Raw genomic sequence first — 21,853 nt, forward strand, 5'->3', positions numbered from 1 at the left:
AATTTACTAAGATCTCAATCTCAGCAAAATTATTCTTACCTTCCTTTCTTCAGGTGACAATACTCTAAATCGAATCATTCCTTCTTTTATTATGTCTGCTTCATCTGAAAAGTCAGGATTGTCAGACAAAATATTACTTCTGTTTTCTTCCAGCCACATCTGGAACCCAGTCTTTGGCCTAAAATAGCAATTATTGAAAAAATTTCAAACTTAAGGCACAGTTTAAAGTGCTTTACGATTTTTCAGGCTAGTAATTAACCATTAGTCTTTGCATACCTATATATAGTAAGAAAGACACAATTAATTACACTTGTTAATATTCATAGTACATATTACCTAAAACTGCTTGAAGACCATGGAAATAATGAACTGAAAAACCCCTTGTAAGATCAATTCAAAGGGTTTACTCACATATGTATTTTCCAAGTGGAGCAACCAGGAACTCTGTACTTTCAGCTCCTTTTTGGAATGCTGACAGGCTCAAGGTCTCCAGTTTCACTCAGCCCCTCTGGCCCAGTAAAATTCTTCCAATCCTTGGTGGGTTCTTTCTCCATTTCCCAAACCAGCTATCTTTAATTTTTACTTTTCTCAAGCTCCTATCCCATCCCCTCACCATTGCTCTCACAGATGACCTGGGCGTGTATGTCCTTTCTCATGTAATTATTATGTAAAGCATACACACAGCATACTTGTCAATTTCATTAGACTTGACTTTTTTTTTTTTAAGGTTTATTTATTTTTGAGAGACAGAGACAGACCCTGAGTGGAGGAGGGGCAGACAGTGGGGGAGTCACAAAATCCAAAGCAGGCTCCAGGCTCTGAGCTGTCAGCATGAGGCCAATGTGGGGCTCGACTCACAAACCATGAGATCATGACCTGAGCCAAAGTCAGATGCCTAACTGACTGAGCCACTCAGATGCCCCTCGACTTTGCTTTTGACACAAATTATCTTTAGGTCACAAGTGAAGATTTAATGCAAACATTTAATATTTACTGAGCACTTACTATCTGCTAGGCATTGTTCTAAATACTTTGTGTATTACCTCATTTCATCTATCATAACGCTATGAGGGTAGGTGCAATTACTATCTCTATTCCATAGAGGAAGAAATCAAAGCTCAGAAATGTGAGATAACTTAGGGGCGCCTGGGTGGCTCAGTTGGTTAAGTGTCTGACTTCAGCTCAGGTCATGATCTCACGGTTCGTGGGTTTGAGCCCCGTGTTAGGCTCTGTGCTGACAGCTCAGAGCCTGAAGCCTGCTTTGGATTTTGTCTCCCTCTCTCTCTGCCCACCCCCACTTGGGCTCCATCTCTCTCTCTCAAAAATGAATAAATATTAAACAAATTAAAAAAAAAGAAAAGAAAAGAAATGTGAAATAACTTACTCTAGGTCACACAGATAGCCGAAGGCAGACCTGGGATTTAATACCTTGGCAGTTTGACTGCAGAGTCCCCATACTTCACACAGCAGCTGTACTGGCCCTTACTACACTGTAACCAAATGGATCTTGAATAACAAATTTAAATATACAGCAAAAATTAGTGGCAAAAATACCAGGGGAAAATGTTTATGATAAAATTTTATTTTACTTATTTTTAAAGATCTTTTTATTTATAAAGTTTATTTTTGAGAGTGACAAGAGTGCGAGCAGGGGAGGTACAGAGAGAGGGAGACACAGAATCTGACACAGGCTCCAAGCTCTGAGCTGTCAGCACACAGTCCCAAGCAGGGCTCGAACCCATGAGCAGCGAGATAATGACCTGAGCTGAAGTCGGACACTCAACCGATTGAGCCACCCAGGCACCCCTACGATAAAATTTTAAATGGAAACAAAACCACAGGTTGTAACATTCCATCTCTGATGCAGAGCCCACTAAATGTAGAATCTTAATTTTAATAAAAAAGATTTAAAAAATTATGAGTAATTGAGGGATTTTTGTCTAAATTTTTTAATTTTTAGAAAAACAAGCTATAAAAAATATTACTAGCATTGCCTAATTTGTGGAAATATACAAATTTCAAGTAATCTTAATATAATTCTACTTCCAGAAAAATAATAGGACAAATCAAAACAAATGGTAAACAAAGTTTCTTGAATTTCCGGAAATTAATAAACATTCATTTTAATCAAACTTGAAGCAATGTCACAAATCTAGCTAACAGCAGGCAATCTCCCTGCCCCTAAACAGCTGTTTTTCAAAAGAAAAACAAAATTGAACATTTCTCTTCTGATTCAGTATATCAATACTCATGACAAAATATTTGGTTAAACAGTTATAATTCCTTAATGACATTCCAATTAAATAAGTTTTCTGTATTGAAAGTACAAAAAATTGAATCTTCTTAAATAAAACCTTCACTGCTTAATACCTAATTTGAATTCAGGGCAAAATAGAAAAAATAAAAACCAAAGCTACCCCTCAAATTAAACTGGTTAACATGAGGGATGCCTGCTAGCTCAATCGGTAAAGCTTACGGCTCTTGATATCGGGGCTAGGAGTTTGAGCCCCACGTTGGGTGCAGAGATTACTTAAAAATAGACTCTTTAAAAAAGTAGATAGATAAATAAACTGGCTAACAGGAGATATTCAATGATAAAAATGAAATGGTGACTTTTTCTTTTTAACTGAGGCATTAAAAAAAGTTTTTTAAAAATATTTATTTTTGAGAGAGAGAGTGTGAGTATGGGAGGGGCAGAGAGAGAGGGAGACACAGAATCTGAAGCAGGCTCCAGGCTCCAAACTGTCAGCACAGAGCCCAATGCGAGGCTCGAACCCATGAATGGTGAGATCATGACCTGAGCCAAAGTCTGATGCTTAACCTACTGAGCCACCCAGGCGCTCCTTAACTGATGCATTTTAAATAAACCCAGCATTTAGAGAGATCACGAAATGTAACATATTGCACTGGCAAACAAATAGGATATAGGCAAATAGGAACTCATATTGCTGGAGGTACAGAAAATGATACAAGATTAATGGAGAAAAATTTGGCAATGTCTATTGGAATTACAAGTGCACATTAACTTGAATCATACAGATATCCATCTTACGGCTATATGTATATGTGAGAAATGACATTCATATAAAGTAATTCATTGCAGTACTACTTGTACTATAGCAAAAGACCAGCCATCACCTCTGTCCACCAGTAGAGAACTGAATAAATTATGACATATCCATTCAATGGATATAAAAAGATTAAATAAACTGTGTAGTAATGAGATGATCTGCAAAAGCTATGTGAAAAAATAGTAATGCACAGAACAATGTGTATGCTACCATTTCTGTTAAAATAAACAGATAAATACAAGTGTTTGAACACTTATAGAACAATTCTGGAGGGCTAGGTAAGAAATTTGTTGTAGTGACTATTTGTAAAGAGGGGAACTGAGTGGATATGGAAGATATTTATTCTTTATCAGACTTTCTTTTGTATCCTTTCACTGCTTCTCCCTCTTAACTATATTTATTTTAAAACAAAAGAAGAATTATAAAATATATGTTTTAAATTTTAATTTAAAACAATTTAAAGCACAATACAATTTATTTTATTTTAAAAATTTTTTTACATTTATTTTGAGAGACAGAGTGAGATAGAGCATGAGCATGGGAGGGGCAGGGAGAAGAGGAGACACAGAATCTGAAGCAGGCTTCAGGCTCCGAGCTATCAGCACAGAGCCCGACACGGGGCTCGAACCCACCAACTGTGAGATCATGACCTGAGCCGAAGTAGAACGCCCAACCGACTGAGCCACCCAGGCGCCCCGTAAAACACAGTACAATTTAAAACTCATATATAACTTATCAGAGCATACTTAACTATTAAGTAGACATTAACCAATATTTATGGCCTCCTTAAAGTTATGTATTCAGGGATGCCTGGGTGGCTCAGTCATTTAAGCATCCAACTCTTGATCTCAGTTCAAGTCATGATCTCATGGTTATGAGATTGAGCCCTGTGTTGGGCTCTGTGCTGGGCAAGAAGCCTGCTTAAGATTCTCCCTCCCTCAGGGCACCTGGGTGGCTCAGTTGGTTAAGCATCAGATTTCAGCTCAGATCATGATTTCACACTTTCTGAGTTCAAGCCCTGCATTGGGCTCTGTGCTGAGAGCTCAGAACCTGGAGCCTGCTCTGGATTCTGTGTCTCCCTTTCTCTCTCTGTCCCTCCCCTGTTCTCTTGCATGCTCTCTCTCTCTCTCCCAAACATAAATATTTAAAAAAATTAAAAAAAAAAAGTATTCTCCCTCCCTCCCTCTCTCTGCCCCTCCCATGCTCTCTCTCAAAATAAATAAATATTAAAAAGAAAGTTATGTGTTCAGAATGTCCACCACCAGTGCCAATGTATTATTTGTAACAGTGAACAAGACAGTTGCATAATTTTGTATTGCTGTGTCTGTATGTCTTTTACTGGAATACTGAATCTTGAGAATAATAAATTTATCTATGTACTAACCTTTGACTTTCAGTGTTTTGAGGACATGGAGCTGGGGTTTCAGATGATGAATTTTTAGGATTTTCTTCATTCGCATCCTCATTCTTATCAGCTTGGGAAGTTCTTTTCCGGAAATAGGATGCTGCAGATGCCTGTAAAAACAAACATAATGAATACTGCAACAAAAATCTAGTACCATTTTATATACTACAATCAAGTTTTGAAAAATGTGGAAGAATATTTATAATTATTTAGTATTCTTATACCAACATGTGAAGTCCTGAAGTTCTCAGTTGAATATAAACATGCCTATAGACATAAAACCCAAAAAAACTATTACTTCAAATTCCATGTTTTCTAAATGAATAAAATTATATAAAATGGAAAAGATAAAAGATCTATTATACTAATGACAAATGTGAGGTGAAATACCAAATCTGGGATGAAATCTAGAAGGCAAAATCAGAATACGGAAGAAGGAAAGATTGGGGCCAGCATCATCATTAAAAAAAAGATATGCGTCAGAATCATCTGGGAAATTTTTTTAAAAGCCAGACAGATGCCTGAGTCTTTGGGGCCTGAGTATACACAGTAAAACCTTGGATTGTGAGTAACTTGTTCTCCAAATGTTTCACAAAATTAGCACACATTTCTAACAAATTTTAACTTGATAAATAAGCAATGTCTTGCAATACAAGTAGTAGGTTACACCATGATCACAACTGAGCCAATGTTTTTCTCTCTCACTGGCTGCAAGACTGTGTGTGATCATCTCGCGTGCTCAGATGCTCAGTCTCAGGCTGCAGTGTTTGGCAGAAATCAGTGATTTTTCAGAACATAGGAAGGTGCCCACAACTGGCACTAGTTTATTTTTTGTCACTTCAAAGCACCTGTGGACAGTCCTCCGCTTTTCCATACAAGAGTAAGCTTAGGAATGCTTTGTTTCATTCTAGGCAGGCTGCCTGCAGATATAGACCCTTTCCCCTGCTGCCTTATTGATAGTTACATTAAATACAGTATATGACAAAACTTTATTAATACTGTACGGTAGTCAACATTGTGCAAACATATACAATGGCCCCCATGAAGAAAGAGATTCCACTGAGCCAACAGATAGCAGTGATTCCATTAATGATAGTGACAGCCGTCCTACACAATAACCCTCTACTCGTCTCCCTCACACCAGCCATGAAGGTCTTCAAAGGTAAGTGCAGGTTAATTTATTTTTCTTTATCCTTTGTATTTTATTTATTATTTTGTATTACAGTACTGTAATCATTTTTATGTGAATGTTTTTGGGTTGTGTAATGAATCATCTGAGTTTCCATTATTTCTTATGGGGGAAATTTGCTTTCATATATAAGTACTTTGGATTACAAGCATGTTTCCAGAACAAATTATGCTTACAAACCAAGGTTTTACTGTATATATTTTAAAAAGTGATTCTGAAGCAAAATCAGATTTGAGAACCACTACCCTCCCTAGGCAATCAATGATAAACAACTGGAGCCTCCTGCCCCATACCTGAAAGAGTGAACAAAAACTAAAGCAAGACAAACAGATCATGTGCTACTTGTTGCTGATGTGGGTAGTTGAAATAGTACCTGCTTAGACTTTGGCTTTGGAACTAGAGGCTTTATAACTGGAGACTTTTCATTATTTGTAGCTCGACTGAGTGCAGATTTCTTGGATGATCTGTTCATATTGTCTAAAATATTAGTAGAACGTGCTGAATTCACTGAAATGGCAGGCTCTTTGGAACTGGCTGATACCTAAAGAACAAACTACTATTAGCATTTTATGTTTAAAGAAGAAAAACCCCAAGAGATTAATTTTTCCTCTAAATTTCTGTTAAGTCTAGGGGCGCCTGCATAGCTCAGTTGGTTGAGTGTGCAACTTTGGCTTAGGTCATGATCTCATGGCTCATGGGTCAAGTCCCATGTTGGACTCCCTAGTGTCAGCACAGAGCCCGCTTCAGGTCCTCTGTCCTCTCTCTCTCTGCCCCCCCCAACTCATGCGCTCTCTCTCCCTCTCTCTCAAAAATAAATAAACATTAAAAAATGTATATTTAAGTGTCTTTTAAGTCTATATTGTAGTGTCACATTTGGAATTGAATACATTTTGTATAATCCATATTAAGACTGACACACATATTAAATATAACACATCCCTAAGAAAAACAGGGACTATCTTTCAAAACCATAGGTATTCAGAAGATAAGTCTTAGCCCAAGCATGAACTAGTACTGCTTTCAACTGTTTTCACAAAAATCTGTTTCAATCTTTAATGTTTCCAAGTCTGAGGAGGGTCATCTGGTGGTTTGGAAATATTTCTCTGTATAAAAATGTACTTAAAAACATGTTAAGTATCACTGGAAAGAGTTTACCTTGAAGGGGTTTACTCGTCCTTGGTTGCTAGAGATAACTGCACCTTTCATAAGAAAGAAACCCTCACTTAATAGTGGTAAAACATAAAAGACTTCTGACTTCTGTAATAATAGGTCATTTTAATCTGTATTATATAAAAACAAATGTGCTTTGCAACTTTAGAATTATTAACAACTCTATATGACCTCCTATCTATTTTCTAAGACAAAATAAAAGTAAAAGCTATTAAATGGAAACTATCCCAACTTCTCACTATGAAATATATAAACCTGTATAGATCTATCCTTTTCTCCTGTTACCATGGAAGAATGGTGCCTTATTTTAGCTAAGGTTAACAATTCATCTACTTGTGCTCTAGATCCTATCCACTCCTGCTTTGTCAAGAAACTTGTCTTATCGATGGCTATTCCATCTTTGGACTTTTCACTCTTCATTGACTACTCAAGTTTCCTAACTTAAACAAAAACAAACCCTCTCAACTTCACATCACCTCTAGCCACCATTTACTCCTCCCTCGTCTATACAGTCAAATTCTCAAGAGTTGTCTACATGGTTATTCCCAGTTCCTCACTGCCCCTACATTCCAACATCCACAATAATACGGCTTCCAGCCCTACTACCCTATAGAATTTGTTCTTGCTAAGGACTCAATAAACTCCATTTGGCCAAATCTGGTGGATAGTTTTCAGTCATCATCTTATTTGACCCCCCTCAAAAGCATTCTACATAGCTAAGTGTTCTTTTCTTCTTGACACTGTCTCCTCCCCTTGACTTCTGAGATTCCCCATTCCCACCTCGTTCCTCTTTGATCTCATTCTCTTTTGATGGTTCCTCCTCCTTAACCTCCTGGGCCTAATGTTTAAATGTTGGGGATTCCCTCCCCAAACTGCAATTCTTTAATCTCAAATAAACTCTCATTTGACTCTCAAAAAAAAAAAAAAAGTGTTGGGGATTCCCTAGGCCTAAACTCACTTTTCTTCTCACTTTATATCCTCATCTATGCCCAGGGTTTAAATTGCTATGGTTATGCCAATAATTTTCACTTTACATCTCCCTCCCAGACTACTTTTCTAAGCTCCTAACCAAAATATCCCATAGTAATTCATCATCATCTTATCAAAATCTGCATTTTCCTAGTGTTTTCTGACTCAGTAAGTGGTTCCATCATTCACTCATGTATTCAAGCTGGAAACTGAGTCATTCTTTACACCCTAATTCTCTACATCTTTTTCAGAAACACCTCTTCAATTCTCATTCTTTCATTGGTCACCACCACCCTATCCAAGCCACTATTCAACGTCACTTTTGGAATTCCTCGGTAGTCTCCTTATTTGTATTCCTCCTCTGCCAGTGTGCCATGCTATGCCTGCTTAAAGCCTACAACAGCCTCCCAGAGACCTCAGAATGAAGATCAAAAATCTTGACTGTGGCCTACATGGATCTGCATGATTTAGCTCTTGCCCATCACTCCTAAACCACTCAGCACCACTTTCTCTCTGCCTGTGCTCTTCACACCACTCTTACAATCTTAGCACATGCTGTTCCTTAAGTCACACACTTTTCCTCTGCTTCTGCTCTCACCCACTTTTGCCTAGCTGACTCTTAATCACCCTGCAGGTCTCTGCTTTAAATATTTCATGAGGCCTCCCTTGGGGTCCCCACCTATCTATCACCACTGACTAGATTAAAGCAAACTATTATATACTCTTTTAATACTCTGTACATGTTTTTACAGGTAAATTTTAAAAATCAAAGTAATATATGTACATGGTTTAAAAAGTTGGGGAGTGCCTGGGTGGCTCAGTCGGTTTTAAGTGTCTGACTCTTGATTTTGGCTCAAGTCATGATCTTATGGCTCATGGATTCGAACCCCATATCTGGCTCTGTGCTAACAGCACAGAACCTACCTGGGATTCGCTCTCTCTCTGTGCTAACAGCATAGAACCTGCCTGGGATTTTCTGTCTCTCTCTCTCTCTCCAATATAAATAAACAAACAAACTTAAAAAAAAAAAGTCAGTTGGTACTATGTAAGATTTATGCAGGAATCAACCATGCATGTCTACTTGACTTTTGCTATCTCCCACCTAGTCAAACATAATAGGCATTTAATAAATATTTGTAAAATGACCAGTTTCACAAACAAAATTCCTGATAAAAACAAACTTAGGATGGCAGAGTATGTGTGTGGGGTGGTTTAAGTACATATATCACTTTAAAAGACTACTTGAATAATTTTCCTGATATTACAAAATCACAAATATTTCTTACCTGACTTAACAGCTGGCACATCAGAGGAGTTTGCATTTTTGGAAAATGGATTCTGTCCTATAAAATAATTAAGATAAAACAATGCAGTGTAAATGGGGAGATAAAGTTCCTCTCTATAATCAACAATCAGCAAAGGTGTCTTTTTTTTTTTTTTAATTTATTTTTGGGACAGAGAGAGACAGAGCATGAACGGGGGAGGGGCAGAGAGAGAGGGAGACACAGAATCGGAAGCAGGCTCCAGGCTCCGAGCCATCAGCCCAGAGCCTGACGCGGGGCTCAAACTCACGGACCGCGAGATTGTGACCTGGCTGAAGTCGGACGCTTAACCGACTGCGCCACCCAGGCGCCCCAACAAAGGTGTCTTGACACAGTACAGGTATTCAATTTTCCTCAGCCAAGCAAAATGAGGAAAGCCACAAAATACTGCATTTCTCATCTTTAAATTGCTTTTGAGTTGAGTTGAATAGTGGCTTGGATAGGGTGGTGGTGACCAATGAAAGAATGAGAATTGAAAAGGTGTTTCTGAAAAAGATGTAGAGAGTATGGAAGTTTAGGGTGTAAAGAATGACTCAGTACCATACTTATGTATTTCTGGTTTTTCTTCTTTATCATCAGCTTCTCCAGTATCCTCTTCATCTTCTTCAACTTGGTTTCTGAGCCTTAGCTGGCTCCACTCTGTAGCAGTATTACTATAACTAAACAATAATATTATTCAATTAAGAGCTATGCAAAGACCAATTAAATTTTCAGAATAGTAAAGAATAATTTAAACAACTGATTATTTCTTACCCAGCATTCAGCCCTTTTCTGAAATCTTCCTCTTCTTCTTCTTCCACCTGGGGTGCTGCCAATTCTGCTGCCTTTTCCACAGCCAGTTCACTAAGTCTTTGGGCCAATATTAATCTCCGGGAACGAGAAGCATATTTAATGGCTAAATTCACAGCATTTTGAGTCATTAAATCAGCAAGTTCCACACAACGAAATTCCCGCTCCAGTTTACAAGAAAGCTAACCCAAAATGGGGGGAAAAAAAAAATCACATCAAGCAAAACTTTTAAAAAATAAGAGAATGATACTAGTATCTGAGAAAATACTGGTTTTCTAGATAATGTATCTCACTGATTCTAAGATGCATAGTTTTTACTCAGTTTAGCATCTCTGAAAGTAGAAGCATCTTACAATTTATGGTGGGTCAGAGTTTGCAGCATTTTTTTGGCTTATATAAATAAAATAATGGTACATTTTACAATCACTAGTAGCTTAGATTCAATGAAATAAGGCATGTGATTTCAAGCTATTAATTACAAAGGAAGTAAGATTTTCCTTTAAAATTCAAATGTGGTTTTCTTAAACTCATTTTGCTGCCCACCCACCCTCATCCTGCCCTCATCAAATAGGGATGAATCAAAGAAGGAATAAATTATAAATGATTAATTAGTTATTATTTTTCCCAGAACTGGCACACAAATACTACAAGTGAATGGGGGGGGGGGGGGGAGGCGGGAGGAGTAGATTTATCCACTCATTTTTAAGTGTGCTTGTCTATGATTTCCAATTACCAGAAATAGTTATACAACTTACAAACAAACAACTTCCTTTTTCTTGCTGTATTTTAATAAAAATTTCAATAAAAAACAAAGGGCATTCATTAAATATCTTTGAAAACACTTGATTACTTTTTTTTTAAGTTTATTTCTTTTTTGTTTCATTTTTTATTTCTTAATTTACATCCAAGTTAGTTAGCATATGGTACAACAATGATTTCAGGAGTAGATTCCTTAATGTCCCTTACCTATTTAGCCCATCCCCCCTCCCACAACCCCTCCAGCAACCTCTGTTTGTTCTCCATATTTAAGAGTCTCTTATGTTTGGGGCGCCTGGGTGGCTCAGTCGGTTTGAGTGTCCGACTTCGGCTCAGGTCATGATCTCGCAGTCTGTGAGTTCGAGCCCTGCATCAGGCTCTGTCCTGACAGCTCAGAGCCTGGAACCTGCTTTGGATTCTGTGTCTCCCTCTCTCTCTCTGCCCCTCCCCCGCTCATGCTCTGTCTGTCTCTCTCTCTGTCAAAAATAAATAAACATTAAAAAAAAAAAGAGTCTCTTATGTTTGGTCCTCCTCCCTGTTTTTATATATTTTTTTTGCTTCCCTTCCCTTATGTTCATCTGTTTTGTATCTTAAAATCCTCATATGAGTGAAGTCATAAGATTTTTGTCTTTCTCTGACTAATTTCCCTTAGCATAATACCCTCTAGTTCCATCCATGTAGTTGCAAATGGCAAGATTTCATTCTTTTTTATTGTCGAGTAATACTCCATCGTATATATATACTACATCTTCTTTATCCATTCATCCGTCAATGGACATTTGGGCTCTTTCCATACTTTGGCCATTGCAGATAGTGCTGCTATAAACATGGGGGTGCATGTGTCCCTTTGAAACAGTACACCTGTATCCCTTGAATACCTAGTAGTGCAAATGCTGGGTCAGAGGGTAGTTCTATTTTTACTTTTTTGAGGAACCTCCATACTGTTTTCCATAGTGGCTGCACCAGTTTGCATTCCCACCAGCAGTGCAAAAGAGATCCTCTTTCCCTGTATTGTCGCCAACATCTGCTGTTGCTGGAGTTGTTAATGTTAGCCATTCTGAAACGTGGTATCTCACTGTAGTTTTGATTTGTATTTCCCTGACGCTGAACATTTTTTCATGTGTCGGTTAGCCATCTGGATGTCTTTGGAGAAGTGTCTATTCATGTCTTTTGCCCTGGGTTATTTCTTTCTTCACTGGGTTATTTGCCAGTTATATGCCCTTTCTTCACTGGGTTATTTATTTTTTGGGTGTTGAGTTTCGTAAGTTCTCTATAGATTTTGGATACTAACCCTTTACCTGATATGTTGTTTGCAAGTATCTTCTCCCATTCCGTCAGTTGCCTTTCAGTTTTGCTGATTGTTTTCTTTGTTTTGGAGAAGGTTTTTATTTTGATGAGGTCACAATAGTTCATTTTTGCTTTGGTTACCCTTGCCTCAGGAGACATATTGAGTAAGAAGTTGCTGCAGCCAAGGCCAAAGAGGTCTTTGCCTGCTTTCTCCTCTAGGATTTTGATGGCTTTCTGTCTTACGTTTAGGTCTTTAATCCATTTTGAGTTTATTTTTGTGTATGGTGTAAGAAAGTGGTCCAGGTTCATTTTTCTGCATGTCGCTGTCCAATTTTACCTTGCTGAAGAGACTGTCTTTGTTCCATTGGATATTCTTTCCTGCTTTGTCAAAGATTAGTTGGCCATACCAACAAACATTTCTGGGTCCATTGCTGGGTTCTCTATTCTATTCCATTGATCTGAGTGTCTGTTTTTGTGCCATTGATTATTTTCCTTTTGATATGCATTCTGACAACTCAAAGTGAGGCAACTCAAGTACAATGTAAGGAAAATTAGTACTTCAAAGACTAAGGGTCTCATAATTCATAGAGTAGAACGATTATTTTGTTACTCAGACATCCCACATCTGATGGATCAGCACAGAAGCTTTAGATAGTCACCTGCATGTCCTTTTCAAGTTTTCTACTATCACTATTGTATAAACAATACCTCTTAATCAGGGTAGTACTCTGCCTCAGAGAGTGTTTGGAAATGAAAAGAAGTAGTATGGTTCTCATAGTAACAAGGTTAAACTTCAGGCATTTGCCAGGGGGACAGGAATGCTAAAGAACTGACCAGTCCTCAAGCTACTGATACCCTACTAACAACACTGTCCCAGAGGAAAAGCTCCTCTAATGATAAATGGTAAATAAACCAAACATATTTTCTTACATATGTTGTACAAAGAGAAAAGGTTACTAGTTACACAAGTGACATTTTAACTTTTTTTTTTAATGTTTATTTTTGAGACAATGAGAGAGACAGAGTGCAAGCGGTGGAGGGGCAGACAGAGGGAGACACAGAATCTGAAGCAGGCTCCAGGCTCTGAGCTGTCAGCACAAAGCCCAATGCAGGGCTCGAACTCACGAACCATGAGATCATGACCTGAGCCGAAATCGGACGCTTAACCGATTGAGCCACTCGGGTGCCCCTACAAATGACATTTTATAAAAGAAACAAAACTTACTTTACAATAAACTAAATTTCTTTACTACTAAACTCAAGGCAGTGTTGCGTAGTGGTGACAGTAGTGAATACTACCTTTTGGAAACTGGAGTTATAATTAGCTCTGTGGTCTTGGATACCACTTTTCCCTCAGAATCTTTTTTCCTCAACTTTGAAATGAAAAGTCTGGACCATTTACTCTCTCAAGAAATGCTGAAGTCTATTATGTATTATACACCATATAAGCACCCAGCACACAGTGGTAAAGGAGATGTGATCACTGTCCTTAAGGGGCTGGTGCAAAATGAACAAAGAAATTAGGTTATACTCCTCACCATAAACCAACCTCAAGTGAGGACACGAAACATATGCACTTTATATTTTAACTATATTTATATATAAAATATATATATATATTTATCTCTAGAGATAAATAGACTTAAAATATCCAGGGCATGAAACCTGGTTACTAGCTATAGACAAACTTTCATCACATAATTGCTTAAGAGATGACAAAAGGCAAGCATATCTAAAAGCCTTATCAAACAAAGTTCTTAAGATTACTCAGCCCTGGAGGTCTAAAAGCCCACACTCAAACTTTATTTTGTTGTAGGAGCTATAGCCAGTTCACAAATTTTATTAAACATCAGAATACCTGGAATGCCTGTGAAAACATAGACAAGTGACCAAAAGCAAAAAGGGAGACAGCACCAGAACAGTTTATTTCTGCCTATGATCTTAGTTATAGGTAATGTTTCAAATATGTTAACTGCAATATCAACTTGGAAACAGAACTTTCAAGGAAGAAAAACACTACTGGATGCAACTTAAGAATTGGAGGTTGTGCCCTGTTGGTGGGAATGCAAACTGGTGCAGCCACTGTGGAAAATAGTATGAAGGTTCCTCAAAAAATTAAAAATAGAATTGCCATATAATCCAGTAATTCCACTATTGGGTATTTACCCAAAGAATAAAAAAGCAATAATTCTATAGAAATTTTTTTATTAATTTTGAGGATGGGCAGGGCATAGAGAGAGAGAGAGAGAGAGACCCCACCAGGCTCTGCACTGTCAGCACAGAACCCAATGCGGGGCTCGATCCCATGAATCATGAGATCATGACCTGAGCCGAAATCAGAAGCCATATGCTTAACTGAGTGAGCCACCCAGTTGCCCCCCAAAAGCACTAATTCTAAAAGACATATGCACCCTTATGTTTACTACTGCATTATTTATAATAGCCAAATTATGGAAGTAACCCAAGTGTCCATCCATAGATGAATGGATGAACATGTGGAATATATATACACAATGGAGTATTACTCAGCCATAATAAAGAATGAAATCTTATCATTTGCAATAACATGGATGGATCTAGAGAGTATAATGCTAAGTGAAATAAGTCAGTCAGAGAAAGACAAATACCGTATGATTTCACTCATATGTAGAATTTAAGAAACAAAACAAACAGGGGTGCATGGGTGGCTCAGTTGGTTAAGCATCCGACTTCAGCTCAGGTCATGATCTCGCAGTTGGTGAGTTCGAGCCCTGTGTTGGGCTCTCTGCTGTCAGCACACAACCTGCTTCAGATCCTCTATCTCCCTCTCTCTCGGCCCTTCCCCTGCTTGCTCTCTCTCAAAAATAAATAAACATTAAAAAAAAAAAAGAAATAAACAGGAAAAAGAGACAAACACACTTTTGGGGCATGTGGGTGGTTCACAGTCGGTTAAGCACCTGACTTTCGCTCAGGTCATGATCTCACAGTTTTTGACTTAGAGCTCCACATCAGGCTCACTGCTGACAATGCAGAGCCTGCTTGGGATTCTCTCTCTCCCTCTTTCTCTGCCTCTCCCCACCCCCATTCACATGCATGTGTTCTCTCTTAAAAATAAACATTAAAACAAACAAACAAACGAACAGACTCTTAACTGTAGAGAACAAACTGATGGTTACCAGAGGGGCTGTGAGAAGGGAGAAGGGTGAAATAGGTGAAGGGGATTAAAAGCACACTTATCTGCTTATGATCTTAGTTACAAGGTAATGTTTTAAATATTTTAACTGCAATATCAACTGGGAAACAGAACTGAGTAGAGAACTGTTGAATCATTGTACTATAACCTGAAACTAATATAACACTGTTAATTATATCTAATTTCAAATTTTTTTTTAAATTAAAAAAAAAAAGATTTTGAGGTTGTGGAACTTGGTGCTAACTCACATACTTTTAAGAAATACAATCTATAGAAAAGTGTAACTTTAATTTTTCCAATATATTTATTTTACTCACCGCAAGCATTTTCATTAAAAGTTCCTGTTGTTCTTTTATTGCTTGATTTTTACTACTTTCTTCATATTCATAACCATTTTTAGCTAAATAATCAAGGTGATTGTGAAATATAACGGAACGCCAAAATTGTTCCTACAAAAGGGAAAAAACTGCTTAGAGAAAACTATCAGCTTAATACCAGGCAAGTGTTAAATATTTATCTTAAGATAACAGTTTCTGAATAAAATATTTTTTGAAATATTCTTTCTATAGTTTATTTTATAATTCAAATTTTAATGTGATACCAAAGTTTGACTTTATCTTCTATCCTTAAAAAAAAAAAGGGAATATAGTATTTTAAACAGTTTCTTAGCTATCATAGTTAATGCTCAGAAAACTTGTTAAACTATTTTTTAAGAGACCGATTTGCTTCTTGGTTAGAGTAACTAATTGCAAGGTTTCAAATGACTTGATGGCACAGAGCTAGGACCATAGTGAGGCAAGCCTGGTGCCTAAGACACAAAATTTATGGAGGCCCACTCTCTCAGGCATTCAGCCCAACTCTGACAGTGAATGCCTTGCCCTAGTGAGGCCCTGATGATCATACTCATTTATCTCATAGACAAAATCCCTCGAAGTAGTGATGGCAATCAGTTACCCTGGTGGTAATAAGCAGTCCTCCCTCCCTGCTACAACTAATTATTTAATTATAAAGTAATGAGTAGTCAACAATGGTCATCAGGGTAATTTTTAAATGTCTACATCACAAGCAATGTATTATCAAATTCAGAGTGTCAAGGTAAGATTTCCACATACCTCCATTTGTCCTTTCTCTGTTGCAGTCTGACAATAAGGAAGCTTAAAGGATAATATAGCTACAGCAGGGCGTGGAAGGGTGGGAGGAAACCGAGAACCTTTACAAGGAATGCACCTGTCAGTAAAGAAAAAGTCTCACCACAAAAATTTCCTCCAACATCATAAAAACTGTTAAAATATAAATTTTCCAAAAGTCAGTAACTTGGAATAATATTATTCCAATAGCTAGCTTAATAATAAACAATAAATTACTCTTTTTTTTTAAAAAAAAAAGTACTTTAGGGGTACCTGGGTGGCTCGGTTGGTTAAGTGTCCAACCACTGGTTTTGGCTCAGGTCATGATCTCGCAGTTTGGGAGTTCAAGCCCCGCATCCAGCTCCGTGCTGACAGCACGAAGCTGGCATTCTCTCCTTCTCCCCCCACGCTTGTTCTTTCTCAAAATAAAAAAACTTAAAAAGTAAAGTACTTCAGGCCTGATTAGGTATAAAAATTAATCCCTCCCTATGCATTTCAAAAATCCCTCTTTATATCAGCTTTATTAAACTATCACTTAAAGTGAAACAGGCCTGGGGCACCTGGGTGATTCAGTCGGTTAAGCATCCAACTCTTGATTCTGGCTCAGGTCATGGTCTTGCAGTTTGTGAGTTTGAGCCCCACACTGGGCTTTGCACTGACAGTGTTAAGCCTGCTTGGGATTCTCTCCTTCTCTCTCTGCCCCTGCCTCACTCTATCTCTCTCAAAATAAGTGAATGAACCTTAAAAAAAAAAGAAAGTGAAATAGGTTCTCATCAGCTTTTCCTTAGCAAACTGCCCACTTTTAAAATACAGAAGCTGTGCCATAAATAGCTGTCATGGGATTCACATTATAAAACAGATCACCCAAGATAAGATACTGATGAAGCATATTCACTTTTATTTGTCAGTCTTTTTACTGCTGGTAAAAGTGTCAAACAAGAGAAAAAGATGGTGAAATGTCCAATACAGATGAGTGTCTATTACTAGATATTGGTGAGAGTGAAGCAGAAAGTCCAGTATCATTTAAAAGGTTATAATATATACCTGCTCTGCTAAATCAAAGGTTGCCTTACATGGTAATAAATAGCTTAGTGGGCAAGAACACTGTCTAAACCTTTTCTGACTAGGACATGTAAAGTATTTAAAGATGCCCCTCAGCATTAATACTAATGGAATTTATTAATTAAAAAGCATTCATTAATCACGGAATGATATATGCACATAGAATACTCTTTTAACTTATGTATTCCAAGTTATTTATAAGAAAACCACTGGAAAACCATACCTACACACTGTAAGTACCTTCGGCAAACTTTCTAGTTTTTATAGTCACTTTAAAATACAGTACAATGTTCAGTGCTTACTAATAACCACCCACTTAATTTATAGTACAGCCTTTTAGTCATGGCTTAAAGTCATGTCTTTCTTAAAGGGAAATACTATGTAGGTTTAAATTTTTTTTTCATAAGTATCTTCTCGTATTATCAAATGCCCACTAGAGAAGTTAAAAATTAAATAATGGCAGTACACAGGAATCTTTTTCAAACTACCCAGGTCCCCTTCCTAGTGAGATTTGAACACACCTTTTTGTTTTTGTGACCACACAATAAAAATACAAACATGTTTTTAGAGTTCCAATATTTTTGTTTATTTTGTTTTTTATTTTTTTTTAAGTTTTTATTTATTTTTGAGAAACAGAGCATGAGCTGGGGAGGAACAGAGAGAGAGGGAGACACAGAATTTGAAGCAAGCTCTAGGCTCAGTCAGCACAGAGCCCGAATGAACTTGTGAACTGTGAGATCATGACCTGAGCCAAAGTCGTACACTCACCCGACTGAGCCACCCAGGTGTCCCCTCCCAATATTTTGAACATACAATCTCATTTCTTCTTCTTCCTCCCCTCTTATGAGTTCATATAAATCAGTGGTTTTCACCACACAATATGAGGTGGCAGTGTGAATACCTACAGTTTGAAAAATCTCTTGTGGCAATTCTGTCATTCACAAAAGCCAGTGGTTTATTAGTCATGCAAGATGAAAAAGGGCATGTGCATTCAGAAAAGGACAAGTCCAATTACATACACATATACATATATTAACAAAATCAGAAAGAACATTGGGAGTAATCTTAATGCCTTAATATTATTTTTTCTATAAAGAGACATACTCTCTTGTGTAAAAACATTTTATAGCTCAAATACTTTACTGATTTAGTCATAGTAATAAGCAATTATCACTATAAAAACCTAGGATTTCATTAATAGTTTTTTAAAGCCACATTTATATCAAAGCAGAGTACTAATTCACATTTCTTATCCTTTTAGACTTGAAGTAAAAAGACCTGTTATCCATTAAGTGTCCCTTTCATGGATGAAGAGCAAAAACAAACTCATTTGACTGCTAATTTAGTGGTTTTTGCCTACAATGAATGAGCTTCCTGGAAACTATGTGGCTAAACCATCTGGAGAAGATGTGAAAAAATAAACTACAGTTTACTAAGACAAAATTACTTTAATTCTTTTTCAAATAAACCATAAAACTTGCTCTCTTGTTAAAGAAAGAGTTGAAAACATATCAAACTGGAGACGCTTGGGCCAATATCCAGACTAAGCTTCCCCTCAGCAATGAGTTTTGCTTTGTGTTCTCGGTTGCATGGAGGAGACTTTGTTCACAACTTGTTTTGAGCAATTACTCAGGAGTTGATAATGATTTTACTAGCCAACACTTCCTGGCTACTGACCTTATTTACCTTTGTGTAATATAGCACATATAGTCAGTACTATAACAAATGCTTGTTAAATGAACGAAACTAAAAAAAAAATTTTGTCTTTAAGCATGTCAAATAACTCTTAAGAGCTTTCAAAAAGAAAAAAAAGATGTTTACAGAGAGCAAATTAGACAGTACCACACAAAATTAGTAACCTCTCAGTTATACGTTAACCAGTAGTGATCATGGAAAAAAAAAATCTTCAGTGGAAACAATAAAGACAATTTCTGCTAAAAAATTTGCTAGAACAGAGGTAGGAGTGATACTTCTACAGATTAGTAATTACTCATATTCATAATTAAAGGCAGGTGTTTTGTACTGATTCAAATGACATGTTTTTAATTCTTTTAATTATATCCCTAGGAGTTGAACAGCTAGGTCATATGGTAACTCTGTATTTAACTGTTTGAGGAACTGCCAAACTGTACCAGTTTATATCCCACCTAGCAATGTTTAGGGTTCCAATTTCTCCACACGCTCAACAGAACTTTCCATCTTTTGGGTGATAATCATTCCAGTGGGTATAAAGTGGAATCTTTTGATTTGCATTTCCATAATTTACGATGCTAAATATGTTTTTATATGCTTATTAGCCATATGTGTATTTTCTTTTGAGAAGTGTCTATTCAAACACTTTGCCTATTTTTTAATTCAGTTGTCTTTTGAGTTACAAGAGTTCTTTATATACTCTGATACATAACTCTTATCACATAAATGATTTGCTTCACTGTTTAAAAAAAATCTACATATTTTTTAATTTTTTAAAATGTTTATTTTTGAAAGAGAGAGAGCGAGCGTGAGCAGGAGAGGGGCAGAAAAAAGAGGGCAACAGAGAATTTGAAGCAGGCTCCAGGCTCTGAGCTGTCAGCACAAAGTCCAATGCAGGGCTCAAACTCACGAAGCCTGAGATCATGACATGAGCCAAAGTTGGACACTTAACCAACTGAGCCACCCAGGCACCCCTATATAGTATTCTAATGTATAGTTGTATATAATATTATTTCCCTATTCTTCTAGTAATGGAAATTTAGGGTTCCAATCTTTTGTCAATATCAACAATCTTACAATATAGAAAATCTTTCACATGTATCATCATTCCCACATGTGCTAGCAGCAGTACTTCCTAAACTTTAATGTACACACGAATCACCTGAAGATCTTGTTAAAATGCAGGTTCTGATTCAGTAGGTCTGAAAGTGATGCCTGAGATTCAGCATTTCTAATAATAACTAAGCTCTCTGGTGATGCTGATGCTGCTGGTCCATGGATCACACTTTAAATAACAAGTACCAGTATGTCTGTAGGACAAATCCTAAGGCAGAATTATTGGATCAAAGAGCATATGCATTTCTAATTCTGGTAGTTCTTGACAAATTGCCTTCCAAAGGGATTGTAACCAATTTATACTCCCATCAGCAATTACAAACGTGATTATTCCCCCATAGCCTCACCAAGAGTGTCATCAAATTTTCAGATTTTCCTCATTTGATAAGTAAAAAGAGAATTTTAGTTTTGATTTGTATTTACCTTATTTTGATATCATCTTTTTATATATTCAAGAGCCATTTTTATTTCCCTGATTACTTCCTTTCTTGGAAGTCTCCAATTACAGCTTCTGTGATATGACCCTCAAGTGATTTTTCTCTTACTTGCTTAGCTAATAGTTCTCTTCCTCATTCAAAAGCTACGTGTTCCAATATCTGATCTCTAAATGTTGGAATTTTTTTTTAATGTTTATTTATTTTAATAGAACACTCGTGCATAAGCGAGGGAGGGGTAGAGAGAGAGGGAGAGAGAGAATCCCAAGCAGGCTCCATGCTCAGGGGTGAGATATGGAGCTCGATCTCACAACCATGAGATCATGAACTGAGCCGAAATCAAGAGTTGGATGCTTAACCAATTGAGCCACCCAGATGCCCCTCTAAATGTTGAAATTTCTAAGTGTTGGAATCTGTGACCTTTTTTTGTTACTTTCTTCTATGTGATCTCACTTATTACTATGACTTTAAATACCTCCTATATTCTGGTGATTCCCAAATTTATATCTTAGAATAATGTATTCTAGTATCTTCTTGATATCTCCATTTGGACATTTTGCAGGCAATTCAAACTTAACACAGCCAAGAAAGAAATTGTTTTTATCTCTCTTATTTCTATAAATGGAATGACTATCCGTCTAGTTGCTTTAATTGGAAACATGGGTGTCATTATTGAGTCTTCTCCATCACTACCAACCCCCAACCTACCAGAAAATCCTGTTTCTTTTTCTTTTTTAAGTTTACTTATTTGTTTTGAGAGAGAGAGAGAGTGCAAGCAGGGGAGGGGCAGAGAGAGAGAGAGAGAGAGAGAGAGAGAGAGAGAGAGAGAGAGAGAGAGAGAGAATCCCAAGCGGGTTCTGCACCGTCAGCAGGGAGCCCTATGCGGGGCCTGAACTCACAAACCGTAAGATCATCACCTGAGCCAAAATCAAGAGTCAGACACTTAACTGACTGAGCCATCCAGGCGCCCCAGTCCTACTGTTTTATCTCAAATCTGGTTCCCATAATTTCTGCTGCCCCCACACTAGTTCCAGCCGTACTTATAGCTCACTTAGATGACTGCAAAATCCTCCTTAGTGTTTCTCAATGAAGGCACTGATAGCATTTGGGAATGACAATCTGTAGTTGAGCAGGACCATTCTGCACACTGCAAGATGTTTGACAGTGCTGGCCCCAGTTCTCTAAATGCCAGGGTAACCCCAAATCATTGTGACAGCTATAAAAAATACCCCACATTTCTCACATCTCCAAACATCCCCACAGAAAGCAGGATAAATCCCCTGGGTGAAAAC

At 37.3% G+C, this 21,853-nt stretch overlaps 1 protein-coding gene and 1 long non-coding RNA gene across 5 annotated transcripts in view; one reads left to right on the forward strand and one right to left on the reverse strand.

The window, feature by feature from the left end:
* The window catches only part of LOC131518096 (uncharacterized), a 61,223-nt gene extending 42,424 nt beyond the window's left edge, over window positions 1-18,799 (forward strand). Inside the window, exon 2 of the long non-coding RNA XR_009264907.1 lies at window positions 18,581-18,799. This is a non-coding gene — a long non-coding RNA (uncharacterized LOC131518096). The remainder of the gene's footprint in view (window positions 1-18,580) is intronic.
* The window catches only part of WDHD1 (WD repeat and HMG-box DNA binding protein 1), a 67,458-nt gene that overhangs the window by 3,519 nt on the left and 42,086 nt on the right, over window positions 1-21,853 (reverse strand). For 2 of the 4 annotated variants that reach the window (XM_058740663.1, XM_058740664.1), the window contains 9 exons: window positions 16,243-16,357; window positions 15,448-15,579; window positions 9,880-10,097; window positions 9,667-9,785; window positions 9,091-9,147; window positions 6,821-6,864; window positions 6,039-6,206; window positions 4,456-4,586; window positions 40-178 (listed from right to left, as the gene is read on the reverse strand). In XM_058740663.1, coding sequence (XP_058596646.1) covers window positions 40-178; window positions 4,456-4,586; window positions 6,039-6,206; window positions 6,821-6,864; window positions 9,091-9,147; window positions 9,667-9,785; window positions 9,880-10,097; window positions 15,448-15,579; window positions 16,243-16,357 — 1,123 coding nt within the window. Of the gene's footprint in view, window positions 1-39; window positions 179-4,455; window positions 4,587-6,038; window positions 6,207-6,820; window positions 6,865-9,090; window positions 9,148-9,666; window positions 9,786-9,879; window positions 10,098-15,447; window positions 15,580-16,242; window positions 16,358-21,853 lie in introns of those variants that run through there. The other 2 variants (XR_009264904.1, XR_009264903.1) reach the window with 2 other exon arrangements.

The sequence above is a fragment of the Neofelis nebulosa genome, chromosome 7 (assembly GCF_028018385.1).
Source record: "Neofelis nebulosa isolate mNeoNeb1 chromosome 7, mNeoNeb1.pri, whole genome shotgun sequence".
NCBI lineage: Eukaryota > Metazoa > Chordata > Mammalia > Carnivora > Felidae > Neofelis > Neofelis nebulosa.